The sequence below is a fragment of the Zalophus californianus genome, chromosome 4 (genome assembly GCF_009762305.2).
Source record: "Zalophus californianus isolate mZalCal1 chromosome 4, mZalCal1.pri.v2, whole genome shotgun sequence".
Taxonomy (NCBI): Eukaryota; Metazoa; Chordata; class Mammalia; order Carnivora; family Otariidae; genus Zalophus; species Zalophus californianus.
Genome location: NC_045598.1, coordinates 48599096 through 48617969, shown reverse-complemented (window position 1 = coordinate 48617969; position 18874 = coordinate 48599096). Strand labels below are relative to the sequence as shown.

The 18874-nt window shown below is 38.4% G+C and overlaps 1 protein-coding gene across 3 annotated transcripts in view; it reads left to right on the top strand.

Annotated features, from left to right (window-relative positions):
* The window catches only part of C4H1orf87 (chromosome 4 C1orf87 homolog), an 87292-nt gene that overhangs the window by 24043 nt on the left and 44375 nt on the right, over positions 1 to 18874 (top strand). For all 3 annotated transcript variants that reach the window (XM_027623518.2, XM_027623508.2, XM_027623499.2), the window contains exon 4: positions 18459 to 18599. In XM_027623518.2, coding sequence (XP_027479319.2) covers positions 18459 to 18599 — 141 coding nt within the window. The remainder of the gene's footprint in view (positions 1 to 18458; positions 18600 to 18874) is intronic.

Sequence of the window (18874 nt, the reverse complement as noted above, 5' to 3'; positions counted from 1 at the left end):
TTAGACATCAACTCTACCAAGAAGCATCATTGTCTGATTAAGTGCTTTTCATAAGGTACTCATAAATCAATCTGTAATCTGTACATTCCCCTATAGCAGTTGTTGTTATACTATGAAAATGGGCTGTTTCCTCTAATGTAACATTGTGTGCCAATTACACTCAAATAAAAAATTAATTAAAAAGCAGTGGTGTGAAGTAGGTGCTAATATCTCCATTTTATAGGTGAGAAAACTGAGATACAGTGACATTAAGTAATTTGCCAAAGCTCATACAACCAGTTGAGTATTGGTGGGTCTAGGATGTGAACCTAAGTAGTCTGGATCCACAGCACCAATTTTTTCAATTCCTTTTCATTATTGGACCCCACTCCTTAGGAGAAAAATTAAAACTCTCCCTAAAGAGAGAGGAATTAAATACCAAGAAACACTATTTTGTTGAGTAGAGTTGAGCACTAGAAACCACTATAGTATTTTATTTTTTTTCATTTTTTTAAAGATTTTATTTATTTATTTGAGAGAGAGAGAATGAGAGATAGCATGAAAGGGAAGAGGTTCAGAGGGAGAAGCAGACTCCCTGCTCAGCAGGGAGCCCGATGTGGGACTCGAACCTGGGACTCCAGGATCATGACCTGAGCTGAAGGCAGTTGCTTAACCAACTGAGCCACCCAGGCGCCCAACCACTGTAATATTTTAGAAATATTTGCCCCGGGGCGCCTGGGTGGCTCAGTTGGTTAAGCATCTGCCTTTGGCTCAGGTCATGATCCCAGTGTCCTGGGATCAATACCCATATCTGGCTTCCTGATCAGTGGGGAGCCTGCTTCTCCCTCTCCCTCTGCTGTCCTCCCCCTACTTGTGCTCTCTCTCTCAAATAAATATAATTTTTTTTAAAAAAAAATTTAAGAAAAGAAATATTTGCCCCAAAGAACCAATTTTTGCCCCCTTAAGGACAACATTTAGAAAAATGGGTGCATTGGGGCGCCTGGGTGGCTCAGGCAGTTAAGCGACAGATTCTTGGTTTCAACTCAGGTCATGATCTCAGGGTCCTGGGATCAAACACCCGCATCAGGTTCTGTGCTCAGCTGGGAAATCTGCATGAGGATTCCCTCTCTCTCCCTCTCCCACTGCCCCTCCCCTGCTCTCATTCTCTCCCTCTAATAAATAAATAAATCCTTTTTAAAAATGCATACACTACACTATAATGCCTCTCATAAACACATAGTTTATGGTAAAATTTCTTGCAAATAAATCTTGTAAATAAGTAAATACATCTTTTATAAATTAAGAAAAAAAAAGCTTCGTTGTTGCCTTCCACAAGTCTGTAAATCCCGAGAATAAGAATTTCCTTGTTCACTTTTGTTTCCAAAATGCTTCTCTCTATATATTAACCCAAAGCCTACATCCTATTTAATTGACAAACACTAGAGGCTTTCACATTAGAGTCTGGAAGAAGTCAAGAGTATCTGTTATTTCCACTGGTTTTTAATATTATGTTGCAAGTATTTGCCAATGTAATTAAACAAAAGAGAGCAATTAAAAGCATAATAATTAGAAAGAAAGAGGAAATACTATTTTCAGATGATAAGATTATACATATAAAATTTCAAAACAGCTTATGAAGAAACTACTAAAACACTAAGAGAATTTGGCAAAACAGGATTATCTCATCAATATATAAAAATCAGTGGTCTTCACATATATAAACAAAAACTAGTTAGGACAAAAAATGGAAGGCAGCATTTATAATAACAAATAAAAGCATAACTAAATTAACTAAATAAGTAAATAAATCAAATGCGTAGTCAAACTTAACAAGAAATGTCCAAACCTTTATGAGAAAAAATATAAAACTCTCCTAAAAGACACAAGAGTAGATTTGAACAATGGAAAGGTATAGTATGTTCCTATACAGAAAAAAATTAACATCATCAATCTCTATCAAAATCCCAATGGCATTTTTTTTGCAGAAATATAAACCCATCCTAAAATTCATATAGAATCTCAAGGGACCCTGAAGATCCAAAGCAAACCTTAAAAAGAATGTACTTCAAAGGTACAATAATAAAAACAGTATAGTACTGGCATAAAGACAGATATAGAGACCAACAGAATAGAATAGGATCCACAATAAATCCTCACATATTTGGTCAAATGATTTTTTTTAACAAGGGTACCAAGATGATTCAATGGGGAAAAGATGACTTTTTCAAGAAATGTCACTAGAAAAACTGGATGTCTGCATGCAAATTTTGCAGTTGGACCCTTACCTAATACCATATACAAAAATTAACTGAAAATGGATCCATGACTTAAATACAGATGTAAAATGATAAAACTCTTAGAAGAAAAAATAGGCAAAAATCTTCAGAGTGGACCTGACAATGATTTCTTGGGTATCACCCCAAAAGCATAGGCACCAAAATAAAAAAAAAATTTTTTTTAAAGTTATGTGCCACAATACACAATCGATTGTAAAAAGACAATCCACATGATGGGAGAAGGTATTGGCAAATCCCATATCTGATGAGAGATTAATATCCAGAATACATAGAGAATTCCAAAGCTCAACAACCAAAAAACAAGCAATCTGATTTAAAAATGGGCAAGGACCTGAATAGGCATTTCTTTAAAGAAGATTTAAAAATGGACAATAAGCACCTGAAAAGATATTCAACATCACTAATTAGGGCAACGCAAATCAAAACCATAATGAGATACCACTTCACACCCATTAGGATAGCTTCAACCAAGGAAGACAAAAAACCAGAAAACAACAAATGTTAGCAGGGATATGGAGTCATTGGAAAGTTTGTACACTGTTTGTAGAAATGTAAAGTGATATAGCCACTGTGGAAAACAGTACGGTAGCTTCTCAAAAAAATTAAAAAATTAAAAACAGAATTACTATATCATCCACCTAGTCCATTCATGGGGATATACGAAAAAGAATTGAAAGGAGGGTCTCAAGGAGATATTTATATACCCATGTTAATAGCAGCATTATTCACAGTAGCTAAAATGGGGAAGCCACCCAAATATCCATCAAAGGTAAGTGGATAAGCAAATTCTGGGACATATGCCCATGATGGAATATTATCCAGCCTTACGAAGGAAGGAAATTCTGCCACATGCTGTAAAATGAATGAACCTTGAGGACATTTACTAAGTAAAATAGGCCTGCCACCAAAAGACAAATACCATGTGACTCCACTTACAAAGGATACTTAGAATAGTCAAATCATAGCAACAGAAAGTAAATTAGAGGCTGCCAGGGACTTGGGGGAGGAGGGAATAGGCAGTTATTGTTGAATGGGTATAGACATTCAGTTTTGTGTGATGAAAAGAGCCATGAGGATGGATGTGGGGGTGGCTGCACAATAGGAATGTACTTAATCCCACTGAACGGTATTCTCAGAAATGGTTAAGATAATAAACTTTGTTATGTATATTTTACCACAATAAAAAAATCTTGAAAAAAAGTTAACAACATCAAGATGTTGATCCTCCCTGAGGTAATTTATAAATTTAATGTGATTCCAGTAAGAATGGTACTAGATTTTTGTTTCATTTTCTTTGGGAACTAGTCAAATTGATTAAACGTTAATTTGAAATAACAAAACCAGAAAAAAGAGTCAGGAATAGAAGAGCAATGGGTGTAGGACTAGCATTAACAAATATAAAATATAAAATCTCTATATCTAAAATAATGTGATTTTGGCACATGAATAGATAGGAGACTAATGGAATTGAAAAGAAAAATCAACAAACAGACCCAATGGCATATTGTGGTTTTGTATATAATAAAGATGATATTGCAAATTAGTAGGGAAGAGATGGACTTTTTAATAAGTAATGCTGGGATTACTGGATAGCCACAGAGAAAATTTTAAATTGGGCCTCTCATATATTGTACATACATATGCTGTACACTGGGATATATTCCAAATGGATCAGAGGCTGAAATGTAAAAGAAATAAACCTACACAATAGTGCAAGAAAATGGATGATTTCCTCTGTAATCTGAGATAAGGGGAAATTTCTCAACTGTGACTCAAAATGCAGATACAATAAGAAAAAAAGTGATAATTTTAACTACACATATATGTGGCCAGAACCACTGTGTACAAAGTGTACATACATACCCAATAAACTGAGGAAGAAATCTGCAATTTATATCATAGATAAATATATCCCTAACATATAGAATATTCTATCAAAAAGAAAAAAGAAAAAAAAGACAGTAAACTATTAGAAAAATGGGCAAAACAGGGGGGGCGGAGCAAGATGGCGGAGGAGTAGGAGACCTAGATTTTGTCTGGTCTCAGGAATTCAGCTGAATAGGGATCAAACCATTCTGAACACCTACGAACTCAACAGGAGATCGAACAGGAGAGTAGCAACAACTCTCTGAACAGAGAAGCGACCACTTACTGGAAGGTAGGACGTGCGAAGAAGTGAATCCGAGGTGATATTCGGGAGGATAGACGGCGGGGGAGGGGCCTCCGCCGGCCGCTTCTGGCAAGTGCTAGAGCCGCGGAGCACAAAATCGGACCTTTTAAAAGTTGGCTCGGCGGAGGGACGTCGCTGCAGTGGCTAAGCGGGGGGTGGAATCCTCCCGGGACAGTGTGGTCTCAGGACCCTTGGGGTCACAGAGAGACCGGGGGTGCCTGAGTGCGGCAGAGCTCCCAGGTATCAGAGCAGGGAAGCCGGCTGCAGAGACGGAGCAGAGTCGCGGGCTCTCAGCTCGGGGTGGCCATAAACTGTGATCTGCGGCCCAGTCGGGGCACGGCTCCCCCAGCAGGGACCCAACAAGCAGCAGATCCGGGGAGACTCCCCTTCCTTCCCGGGGAGGAGCGGTGCGGGAACACACTGCAGGGATCTGCTGGGTTTGGAGACTCCGAGCGGGGTCGGGTGCCAGAGATAGCAACGCTCGGTCACAGGCCGGGTGAGCACGGAGTGCGGCCAGAGACCGGGGACACGGGAGTGACTGCTTTTCTCTGGGGGCGCACTGAGGAGTGGGGCCCCGAGTTCTCGGCTCCTCCGGGCGGAGACTGGGAGGCCGCCATTTTCGCCCTGGTCCTCCAAAGCTGTACCGAGAGCTTGCAGGGAACAAAAGCTCCTGAGAGCAAACTGGAGCAGCTTCCTTAGCGCAGACCGACAAGGGCGGGGCAATTCCGCCTCCGGCAAAGACATTTGGAAACCACAGCAACAGGCCCCTCCCCCAGAAGATCAGCACAAACAGCCAGCAAGCCAAGACCAAGTTGATCGATCAAGGAGAATAGGAGAACTCCAGCGCTAGGGGAATACTGCACATAGATTCATGGCTTCTTTTTTTTTTTTTTTTTTTTTTACCATGATTCATTATTTCATCAAAGTTAATTTTTGTTGACTTTTTTTATTTTTCTTTTTCCCTTTTTCAACCAACATCTTATAAATCCCTTTTTTTAAAAAAAAAAAACATTTTTTTTTTCATTTTTAGAGTCATATTTTATCCCTTCATAGTAGTTATCCTTGTTTTTGGCATATATATATAAGTTGTTCTCTCTTTAAAATTTTGAGGTACAGTTTCTTCTAACAGATCAAAATATACCCTAAACCACTAGTGTATGGCTTTATTCTAGTCTCCTGCCTGATCACATTCTCTCCCTTTTTCCTTTTTTTTTTCCTTAAATCTTCTTTCTTTTTTCAAACAACTTATCTTACCAAGTCCTTTTATAAAATCTTTTATAATTTTCATCTTTACAGTCATCTTCCATCCCTTCATTGTATCAACCCTTATTTTGTACATATATGTCTTTCTTCCTTTAAAATTTTAGGAGGCACTTTTTCTAACAGACCAAAATACGCCCAAAATCTAGTGTGTGGCACTGATCTATGCACTAGCCTGATCATATTTGATCATATTCTGCCTTTTTTGAATTGTTTTGTTTTTGTTTTTATCTTTTTTTTCTTTTTTTTTCTTTTTCTCTTTCTTTTTTCTTTCTTTCCCTTTCTTTTCCCCTGGTTTCAGGTCTTTTCTGATTTCTATACAGTATATTTGCTGGGGACGTTGTAAACCTGTTAGCCTTTTGTTCTCTCATTCATCTATTCTCCTCTGAACAAAATGACAAGACGAAAGAAATCACCTCAGCAAAAAGAACAAGAGGTAGTACCGTCAGCCAGGGACCTACTCAATACGGACATTAGTACGATGTCGGACCTAGAGTTCAGAATCATGACTTTAAAGATACTAGCTGGGCTTGAAAAAAGCGTGGAAGTTATTAGAGAAACCCTTTCTGGAGAAATAAAAGAACTAAAATCTAACCAAATCGAAATCAAAAAGGCTATTGATGAGGTGCAATCAAAAATGGGGGCACTAAATGCTAGGATAAATGAGGCAGAAGAGAGAATCAGTGATATAGAAGACCAAATGATGGAAAATAAAGAGGCTGAGAAAAAGAGAGAGAAACAACTACAGGATCACGAGGGCAGAATTCGAGAGATAAGTGATACAATAAGACGAAACAACATTAGAATAATTGGGATCCCAGAAGAAGAAGAGAGAGAGAGAGGGGCAGAAGGTATATTGGAGCAAATTATAGCAGAGAACTTCCCTAATGTGAGGAAGGAAACAGGCATTAAAATCCAGGAGGCACAGAGAACCCCTCTCAAAATCAATAAAAATAGGTCAACACCCCGACATCTAATAGTAAAACTTACGAGTCTCAGAGACAAACAGAAAATCCTGAAAGCAGCTCGGGAGAAGAGATATGTAACCTACAATGGTAGAAACATTAGATTGGCAACAGACCTATCCACAGAGACCTGGCAGGCCAGAAAGGACTGGCAAGATATCTTCAGAGCACTAAACGAGAAAAATATGCAGCCAAGAATACTATATCCAGCTAGGCTATCATTGAAAATAGAAGGAGAGATAAAAAGCTTCCAGAACAAACAAAAACTAAAGGAATTTGCAAACACGAAACCAGCCCTCCAAGAAATATTGAGAGGGGTCCTCTAAGCAAAGAGAGAACCTAAAAGCAGCAAAGAGCAGAAACAAACACAGACAACAGACAGTTAACAGTCACCTTACAGGCAATACAATGGCACTAAATTCATACCTTTCAATAGTTACCCTGAATGTAAATGGGCTAAATGCTCCAATCAAAAGACACAGGCTATCAGATTGGATTAAAAAACAAGACCCATCCATATGCTGTCTGCAAGAGACTCATTTTACACCCAAAGACACCCCCAGATTGAAAGTGAGGGGGTGGAAGACCATTTACCATGCTAATGGACACCAAAAGAAAGCTGGGGTGGCAATCCTTATATCAGACAAACTAGATTTTAAAACAAAGACTGTAATAAGAGATGAGGAAGGACACTATATCCTACTGAAAGGGTCTATCCAACAAGAAGATCTAACAATTGTAAATATCTATGCCCCGAACATGGGAGCAGCCAATTATATAAGGCAATTAATAACAAAAGCAAAGAAACACATTGACAACAATACAATAATAGTGGGGGACTTTAACACCCCTCTGACTGAAATGGACAGATCATCTAAGCAAAAGATCAACAAGGAAATAAAGACTTTAAATGACACACTGGACCAAATGGACTTCACAGACATATTCAGAACATTCCATCCCAAAGCAACGGAATACACATTCTTCGCGAGTGCCCATGGAACATTCTCCAGAATTGATCACATCCTAGGTCACAAATCAGGTCTCAATCGGTACCAAAAGATTGGGATCATTCCCTGCATATTTTCAGACCACAATGCTTTGAAACTAGAACTCAACCACAAGAGGAAAGTCGGAAAGAACTCAAATACATGGAGGCTAAAGAGCATCCTACTAAAGAATGAATGGGTCAACCAAGAAATTAAAGAAGAATTAAAAAAATTCATGGAAACCAATGAAAATGAAAACACAACTGTTCAAAATCTTTGGGATACAGCAAAGGCAGTCCTGAGAGGAAAGTATATAGCAATACAAGCCTTTCTCAAGAAACAAGAAAGGTCTCAAATACACAACCTAACCCTACGCCTAAAGGAGCTGGAGAAAGAACAGCAAATAAAGCCTAAACCCAGCAGGAGAAGAGAAATCATAAAGATCAGAGCAGAAATCAATGAACTAGAAACCAAAAGAACAGTAGAACAGATCAACGAAACTAGGAGCTGGTTCTTTGAAAGAATTAACAAGATTGATAAACCCCTGGCCAGACTGATCAAAAAGAAAAGAGAAATGACCCAAATCAACAAAATCATGAATGAAAGAGGAGAGATCACAAGCAACACCAAAGAAATACAAACAATTATAAGAACATATTATGAGCAACTCTATGCCAGCAAATTAGATAACCTGGAAGAAATGGGTGCATTCCTAGAGATGTATCAACTACCAAAATTGAACCAGGAAGAAATAGAAAACCTGAACAGACCTATAACCACTAAGGAAATTGAAACAGTCATCAAAAATCTCCCAAGAAACAAAAGCCCAGGGCCAGATGGCTTCCCAGGGGAATTCTATCAGACATTTCAAGAAGAATTAATACCTATTCTCCTGAAACTGTTCCAAAAAATAGAAATGGAAGGGAAACTTCCAAACTCATTTTATGAGGCCAGCATTACCTTGATCCCAAAACCAGACAAAGACCCCATCAAAAAAGAGAATTACAGACCAATATCCTTGATGAACATGGATGCAAAAATTCTCACCAAAATACTAGCCAATAGGATCCAACAGTACATTAAAAGGATTATTCACCACGACCAAGTGGGATTTATTCCTGGGCTGCAAGGCTGGTTCAACATCCGCAAATCAATCAATGTGATACAATACATTAACAAAAGAAAGAACAAGAATCATATGATCCTCTCAATAGATGCAGAAAAAGCATTTGACAAAGTACAACATCCTTTCTTGATCAAAACTCTTCAGAGTATAGGGATAGAGGGTACATACCTCAATATCATAAAAGCCATCTATGAAAAACCTACAGCGAATATCATTCTCAATGGGGAAAGGCTGAGAGCTTTTCCCCTAAGGTCAGGAACGCGGCAGGGATGTCCACTCTCACCACTGCTATTCAACATAGTATTAGAAGTCCTAGCCACAGCAATCAGACAACAAAAAGAAATCAAAGGCATCCAAATCGGCAAAGAGGAAGTCAAACTCTCACTCTTTGCAGATGATATGATACTGTATGTGGAAAACCCAAAAGACTCCACCCCAAAACTGCTAGAACTCCTACAGGAATTCAGTAAAGTAGCAGGATATAAAATCAATGCACAGAAATCAGTGGCATTCCTATACACCAACAACAAGACAGAAGAGAGACAAATCAAGGAGTCGATCCCATTTACAATTGCACCCAAAACTATTAGATACCTAGGAATAAATCTAACCAAAGAGGCAAAGGATCTGTACTCAGAAAACTATAAAATACTCAGGAAAGAAATTGAAGAAGACACAAAGAAATGGAAAAACGTTCCATGCTCATGGATTGGGAGAATCAACATTGTGAAGATGTCAATGCTACCTAGAGCAATCTACACATTCAATGCAATCCCCATCAAAATACCATCCACTTTTTTCAAAGAAATGGAACAAATAATCCTAAAATTTGTATGGAACCAGAAGAGACCCAGAATAGCCAGAGGAATACTGAAAAAGAAAAGCAAAGCTGGCGGCATCACAATTCCGGACTTCCAGCTCTATTACAAAGCTGTCATCATCAAGACAGTACGGTACTGGCACAAAAACAGACACATAGATCAATGGAACAGAATCGAGAGCCCAGAAATGGACCCTCAACTCTATGGTCAACTTATTTTTGACAAAGCAGGAAAGAATGTCCAATGGCAAAAAGACAGTCTCTTCAACAAATGGTGTTGGGAAAATTGGACAGCCACATGCAGAAGAATGAAACTGGACCATTTCCTTACACCACACACAAAAATAGACTCCAAATGGTTGAAAGACCTAAACGTGAGACAGGAGTCCATCCAAATCCTAAAGGAGAACACAGGTAGCAACCTTTTCGACCTTAGCCGCAGCAACTTCTTCCTAGAAACATCGCCAAAGGCACGGGAAGCCAGGACAAAAATGAACTATTGGGATTTCATCAAGATAAAAAGCTTCTGCACAGCAAAAGAAACAGTCCACAAAACCAAAAGACAACCGACAGAATGGGAGAAAATATTTGCAAATGACATATCAGATAAAGGGCTAGTATCCAAAATCTATAAAGAACTTATCAAACTCAACACCCAAAGAACAAATAATCCAATCAAGAAATGGGCAGAAGACATGAACAGACATTTCTCCAAAGAAGACATCCAAATGGCCAACAGGCACATGAAAAAGTGCTCAACATCGCTTGGCATCAGGGAAATCCAAATCAAAACCTCAATGAGATACCACCTCACACCCGTCAGAATGGCTAAAATTAACAAGTCAGGGAACGACAGATGTTGGCGGGGATGTGGAGAAAGGGGAACCCTCCTACACTGTTGGTGGGAATGCAAGCTGGTGCAACCCCTCTGGAAAACAGTATGGAGGTTCCTCAAACAGTTGAAATTAGAGCTACCGTTCGATCCAGCAATTGCACTACTGGGTATTTACCACAAAGATACAAATGTAGGGACCCGAAGGGGTACGTGCACCCCAATGTTTATAGCTGCAATGTCCACAATAGCCAAACTGTGGAAAGAGCCAAGATGCCCATCGACAGATGAATGGATAAAGAAGGGGTGGTATATATACACAATGGAATATTATGCAGCCATCAAAAGGAATGAGATCTTGCCATTTGCAACGACGTGGATGGAACTGGAGGGTGTTATGCTGAGTGAAATAAGTCAATCAGAGAAAGACATGTATCGCATGACCTCACTGATATGAGGAATTCTTAATCTCAGGAAAGAAACTGAGTGTTACTGGAGTGGTCGGGGGTGGGAGGGATGGGGTGGCTGGGTGATAGACATTGGGGAGGGTATGTGCTACGGTGAGCGCTGTGAATTGTGCAAGACTGTTGAATCACAGATCTGTACTTCTGAAACAAATAACGCAACATATTTTAAGAAAAAAGAAAAAGAAGATAACAGGAGAGGAAGAAAAGGGGAGTATGTCAGAGGGGGAAACGAACCATGAGAGATGATGGACTCTGAAAAGCAAACTGAGGGTTCTAGAGGGGAGGGGGGTGGGGGGATGGGTTAGCCTGGTGATGGGTATTGAGGAGGGCACGTTCTGCATGGAGCACTGGGTGTTATGAACAAACAATGAATCATGGAACACTGCACCAAAAACTAATGATGTAATATATGGTGATTAACATAACAATAAAAAAATTAAAAAAAAAAAAAGAAAAAAGAAAAATGGGCAAAACATAAGGACGGTTCACAGAAAGATAAATGTACATGGTCTTAAAGCATATCAAAAAATAGTGTTGCTCTTATAAAAGGAATATAAATTAACACCACCATGAGATACAATTTCTCACAATTACATTGGCAAAAGTCCAGAAAATTGACAATATACTTTGTTGGAAGGTAGAGGAAGTTTAAAGTAGAAAACCACTTTGGCAGGAAATTTGGCAATAATTAGCAAAACTACATATGCATTTATTTGTTGACATGAAAAATCTCACTTTCAGAAATCTGTCCCAAGGATACACTGGAAAAATGCGAAAAGATTTGTGCAGAAAGTATTCATTGTAGCATTACTTGTTACAAAAAAAACAAAAAAACAAAAAACTATTAACAACCTAAACTCTCATCCATAAGGGACTAGTTGAATAAATAAGAGTTCATCCACACAGAGTATTATAAAACCTTTAAAACTATAAAAAGGAATGAAGAATATCACAATATAAACAACAGTTTTAAAGTATATAAATATCACTACCTATCACTGTATGGAGTAATCTAACTAGATATAGCATTAACTAAATGAAAGCAAGGTGAAGAAAAGTACACAGATTATGCTTCGAGGTATCTATCTATCATCTATCTATTGCTTATGTTTTTAAAAATGAAGGAATTAATAAAAAGGATTTTAAAAAGTGGTTATCTCTTGGGGATAAAGGAAAAATGTTGGAAGGATCAAAAACAGAAACAACCCATCCCTGAATAAGTCATTTTTATAGATTTGGCTTTGGAACCACATAAATATTTCACGTAACTATAAAACAAATTTAAAAATTAAAAAATCAATTCCTAAAAATCAAAAACAAAATAAGTTGGTGTTAGCTATCTATTGCTGAATAACAAATTGTCCCAAAACATAGCTACATAAAACAATAACCATACATCATCTTGCGCTGTTTCTGAGGGACGAGAATCCAGGAGCAGCTTAGATGAGTGGTTCTAGCTCAAGGTCTCCCCTGAAATTTCACTCCAAATGTCATCCAGGAATGCAGTCACCTGAAGGCTTGACCAGGACAAGAAGATTCACTTCTAGGCTTATTTGAGTGGCTACTGACAGAGGCCTCATTTACTTGCTGGCTGTTGCCAGAGGGAACAGTCTTTTCTGTATTTGGGCCTCTCCATAGAGCTGCTCAAGACATGGTATCTGGCATCCCAAAGATGAGTTATCCCAGAAAGATAGAGTGTGTGCACCCAATCACAGCAGTAAGTCCAATGTCTGTAATAACCTAATCTCAGAAGTGACACACTCTACTACAGTATTCTATTGGTTACAGAGATAATCCTAATGAAAAGGGGTGGGGGAAGAACTGCACAAGAACATGAGCCCTAGGAGGCAGGGATTACTTAGAGCCAGCCTGGAGACTGGGTACCACGTGAACCTATGTACTAATTGGCAATAAAACCAAAGAGAATGGAACTATTGTAAATGACTTTTTTAAAGATGTATTTATTTATTTGAGAGAGAGAGAGCATGTGCGTGAGCCGGTGGAGGGGCAGAGGGGGAGAGAGAGAGAGGGACTTCCCACTGAGTCCAAAGCCTGGCTTGGGGCTCTATCTCACAACTCTGATCTCACAGCTCTGAGATCATGACCTGAGCCAAAATCAAGAGTCGGAGGCTTAACGAACTAAACCACCCAGGCAATGACTTTAAATGACTTTAAAACATAATGACTTCACTCTGTGTCTCTAGTGGGATGTATACTCTAAGGAAAATAGTTTTTGAAAAACTATCTTCAAATGTTTTCAGTAACCATTATGTTGATATTGTTATTGTGTGTATGTATTGTAGAATAAAGCAAACGAGTCATTATCTTGGTGTTTTTACATTTGGGATTTCTGGTGTAGGAGAAATGAAATATAGATATAAGATTGATGAGATTTTATAAAACCCCAAAGACCTACATTTGAATTGGGAATATCAGTATGAACTCCTTTTAAGAAAATAGATTTCCTAGCTTTGTTCACTGAAAAAAAAACACAGAAACAATGACCAACCATATAGCAATGAGTACCCTAGCACCTGCATCATGTTCAGTAAATTCTGAAGGCTAATCCCAGCTTTGAGCCTGGAACATCTATTTATACCAAAAGCAATTAAGATAACAAACACCTTCCATGATTTGTCAAAAAAAAAAAAAAAAAAAGACTTGGAATCTAACTTAAAATGGCTCTCACTATAAAAAAAACAAAAAAAGGAAATAAAGAAAAGCCCAAACCACTTATATTTTGGCTATCAGTAAACATAGCAATTATAATGATTTAAATGCATTATATATGTTTAAATCTCTAACTTTATAGTGATTCTTTAGAAAAAAAACAAAAATTCATTGGTCACCTCTGAAGAATGCTAGGGAACAAACTATTTTTAAAACTGTTAAATCAAAGGAGCATTTATTGTTTGCCTTTTCTATACAAACTGTATTTTAGATAATAGTTAATGACGGCAGTTTCTCTGTAAAAAAGTATTCCCATTAATCTATTAATAAATGAGAACTGATAATAGGATAAGAATATCATCATTTCCGAAACGCTAATGAAAAAAAAAAAAAATGGACCAAAGCAAGACAACCTGACAGCATTTGTTTGCATGGGGCAACGTACCACCTATGTAACGATCTTGCTTAAAACAGCTGAATTTGAAGAAGATCAAGACCCTAGTTCTAGCTATTATTTTATAATAAATATATGGGACAGTTTGTTAAAAAGCATAGAAATACAAGCAAGGAAATCCAGACTGCGGAAAATTTTGTAGGGCAGACAACACAGCTTCTTCAACAAATAAATTGCAAAGGAAAAAAGCTGTACAAAAAGGAGCGAGGGGATAGGAAGAAGTAGAAATTTAAAAAGATGTAAAAGATTGAAGCCAATTGCAATATATGGATCTTATTTGGTTCCTGTTTTGAATAGACAAACTGTAAAAATAAGATTTATCAGATAATTGGGAGATTTGGAACAAATGACTGGATAATTAGATGATGTTAAGGAATTACCATTTTTAAAAGTATTATAATGTTATCATGGTTATATTTTCAAAGAGTCGTTATCCTTAAAGCAGTGGTTCTCAAACTTTAGCATGCATTACAAGTACTGGAGGGCTTACTAAAACACAGATTTCTGGACCCCGAACCCAGAAATTCTCACATTCAGGGGTTTGGGTCTGGATCTCAAGAATTCACATTCCTAACACATTTTTAGGTGATGCTGAGGCTTCTGGCCCAAGGACCTCACTCTGAAAACCCCTGCTATAGAGATGTATGCTGAAAAAAATGTGGATGAAATAATACACCATCTGTGGTTTACTTCCTTTCTGGTGGCGGGTGATGTGGGTATAAATAAAACAAGAATGTCAGTTGATAATTACAGCTTGGTGATGAGTATATGGAGTTCCATTATACTATCCTGGGCACATGTGCCTATGTTTGAAGTTTTCCATAATTATAACTTTCCATAAAGTTAAAATGTAAAGAAAATAAAAATTTTCACAAACATAAATAAAATAGTCAAATGATTAATTCTAATATTGTATTAGTTTAAGGTATATATTAACATCATATGTTAAATCTATTAATTTGGAAATACTGTTTTTTTTTCAATTCTACATTTCTTGAGAAATCCTACCAAGCTTTTTATATGCATCTTTCTTGTTGTGTTTATTATCACTAGGATCCCTTTTTGAGCCATTTAACAGCTTTCTAGAACACTTCAACAACTTGGTCTAAAATGTTGAAGAAACAGAACTTTTCATATCTTCATTTGATGCTGTCTCTGCGGATTTTCTCCCAAGTCCCGGCTATGCATTGCACAATATTAAGACAATTTGTTGTGTTTACTTGTCTTGGAGGAAAGTGTCCACGGATTCCATAATATAACCGCTTTAAAATAATTTATAAGCAATCTTTAAAAAAAAAAAAAGACTTGTGTACACTCCTCACACTTGCAAGTTTCCAACACCCCAAGAAGAATTACCAAATCTGTGTTAGATTTCTGTGCTCCATTTGTAACAATTCCTCTAGGTAAATATCACAAAACTGGTATTATGCCCCAAACTCATTTCAGGCTATTGTGTCATCCACAAGCACTATTTTGTGATCCAAAGTAAAGCAAATGACAGAAACCTATACAACCGGAGATTTTATAGTTACTCTGGCAACTCCTGAAGTCAGAAACATGGTGATTATCTTAGTCAACTTTTTTCCATTTTATCTTCTTTGACACTTTGTAGATACACTTGGTGATTGATGTCAGTGAAGAGAGAAATCTAGAGCCCCGCTTAGGCTGGGCCTGAACAAGTCATCATCACCATTCTGAAACTGTGTTTCTCTATTTGCTCGTCCAATTTGGCACTGTTCTTAAATGCTGGGAGTCAGCAGGACACAAAACCGTTCTGGCCCACACAGTGTTCACGCTCTATTGGAGGGAGATATACAGCAAATAGCCAAAGTTCTGGGGTTCACATGTAATACTCATTGCTCACAGCAGTCCTGGGAGTAGAATATATATTCCTCTTTCCATAGGAGAAGCCATAAAATTTATTCTGTGATACTTAGGCTGAAAGATCTATGAGGGCAGGAATCCTACCTGCCTTGTTCACCTGTATCCATAGTGCTGACAACGAAGGCACTCAATAAACTTTGGTGTTTTAAATGAGAAAAGGGACACCTTTACTCCATTGGGATGATGAAGTATTGATAAATGCTCCTTTAGAATACTGCAATATAGAAGTGCATCAATTCTCAGAGGCAAAAAAAAATTTACATGTGGCTGAAAATGGAAATGTTTTCTATTACAAATAATTTCCAATGAAACATACTGATCTAAGAAGTACCTGAAATGCCTAGCCAATTATTTTACAGGATGAATCTGCTTTGTGGACTGAATGAATGTGGAATCTCTCTCATCCTGGGGGTAGTGGTACAAAGCAGGGTTCAAGTCTTATCTGCACAATTTACTAGGGGGTAAATTTGGGACAACTCTGACCTAGTCTTAGCTCTACTGAAAACATTTCTGTGGCTCCCATTTCCCTCAGAAGAAAGCACAGAGGCTAATCGGACTTGAGGCAATTCACCCCCTTTCTCCTATCTCCCTCTGCAGCCTTAACTTTTGCCTTTTTCAAAATTTAAACTATGCCCTGGAAGTATTCCTCTCTCTTTTAGGAGCCTGCGTGTACCTTTGAGGTTTTCAATATCCAGTTTCCTTTTCCTGGGCCCTTTCTTCTTCTCTTCTCCTCCCTCCGTACTCGTTAGCATATCCAAATCCAAACCTAACTCAGGTTTCAAGCCTAGACTTAAATGTCATTGCCTCCAGACCTGGACCACCAAGTCCAGGTCAGGTGGACCGGTGGACAGTTCTGACAGTGACCCTCACTGCTCCATACAGTGCTGTCACGAGTATTTGCTGTCCCCTCACCATCTGTGAGCTCTGTGAGAGCAGGAACCAAATCTGTTTTGTTCACCGTAGGGCCTATCACCCTGCCTGGCCCAGGTTAGGCAAGCCATGAATATTTCTTAACTAATATTTAATAAACGTACTTAACTTCTGAAAGCCTTGGATTTCCAAATATAAAAGGATGCTGACACTACCTCCCTTATAGGCTTGTTGTAAAGATTAAATGGAATGACATAAACAAAGCATCCATATGGTGCCTTGTACAGAGTCTGTGCCCAATAAATGTCTTGTTATTTTTATGCCTATTCTAGAACTCTTTGCCACTCCTGCTCGCTCTTCCCACTCTAGAGAGCCTCTTGATTTTTCTGTAAAATCCTTCGTGACTATAAAGCACCTGTAGGTTGCTATCCATACTGACAGGTTATTTAACGTGCCTATCAGTTGAGTACAGACATTCAGTTTTCAGTGAATCATTCTGATAACTGTCTCCTTTCAATTGTCTGATATTAAAAATAACCATGTGTCTCAATTTGTACCCAAAATGTTATTTTTTTTATCTGGTATGACAAGGTAACAGAGTGACAACTGCTTTTGAAAGAATAGTTTCTTAACATTTCCCACGAAAAGGGGGCATGAGACAGCATAGGATCACATGGGGAAGCACCAGGCTCAGTCAGGAGGCAGAAGCGAGGGGAAAGCACAGGCTACAGCCTTTACTGAGGTTTCCAGGGGAAAGGCAAGGCAGGGTAGGGTAAACAGCTTAGGACTGTCTAGTCTGAAAAATTCCAGCAGGCTTTGAGCCTAGGGGCTGTCCCCAGCTGTCTAGTATCTGGACTGGGTTGATTTTGGGCAGCGGAAATATTTGCTTGGAGAGAAATTAATTAACCCTGGGAAGGGCAGTCTCTTCCAGCCAGCAAGGCTGCCCAAGATGTCAAAACATCATAAAATCTAGAAAATTAAAAAAAAAAACATAATTAATATACCATACTCCATACTCCATTGCAAGAGGGAATGGTATTTTATCACTGACCTTTGTTCCATCATTTATTCTATTGTAACCTTTAATAATATTGCTCTTAGGATATAACATGCTGGGCTTTTTAATCTCTTCTATTCCATTCTTGACAAAACTTACAACTGCCTTTGCTGCCCTTCCTCAACCTGCTAATTAAAACAGCCTAAGGGCGCGCCTGGCTGGCTCAGGCAGTAGAACAGGTGACCCTCAGTCTCATAGTTGTAAGGTCAAGCCCCACTTTGAGCATGGAGCCTACTTAAAAAATAAGTAAATAAAAATAAAACAGCTTAAGGATACTCTTACTTCTAATAAGAACTTTACTTTTGCCTATGAATACCTTACATTCTACCTATTTTTCCATTGTCTGCAACAGACACCTTCTTTCTTGCACAAGTGAAACAGCATTGTTTTATTGTTAATATATTTGTCAGATGTTAATCACATAATGCTGAGACTGATGTTGAGGCAAGCTTTATTCTTTGGGGACTGAATGATTCAATGACTATATGGGCTGAAGTCATTTGGAACTGGGAATGTGTTTTAAGAGATTGGTTCCTCACTCATATTCTCCCTTCTTTCCTCTTTCTCTTTTCCTCTCCCCTTCTGATCCTTACTAACATTTGTCTTTGTTTCTTTAAGATTCCCAGCCAGGCAAATGCCCGCTGCAGCTCGGTACCAACTGGAGACCGGTCCCTGTCCTATATCCATGGCCTCTCCAGGAGAAACATTAGAGACCGGCCCTTGGAACAGATGGCAAGGGACAGCTCTGACCAACCTGAGGTACCTATACTAAGACTGGACTTGTTTTCTATTGTGGATGAAGAGTATTATTTGATGCCTGTAGATTTTAATGTGGAGCAGATGAGACAATCTGAGGATGGACGGGGGGACATCAGAAGCCATATGTCCAATCAGCTTCCAAGAAGCTCCCTGGTGAGCTCACAGGCAAACCTCAAATGCCTCACCTGAACTTCTCATCTTTCTCCTACCTTCTTCCTCCCAGATCCAATGGGTCTCTAAGACTTGGCATTCTAAATTCCCTTATAATTAAAAAA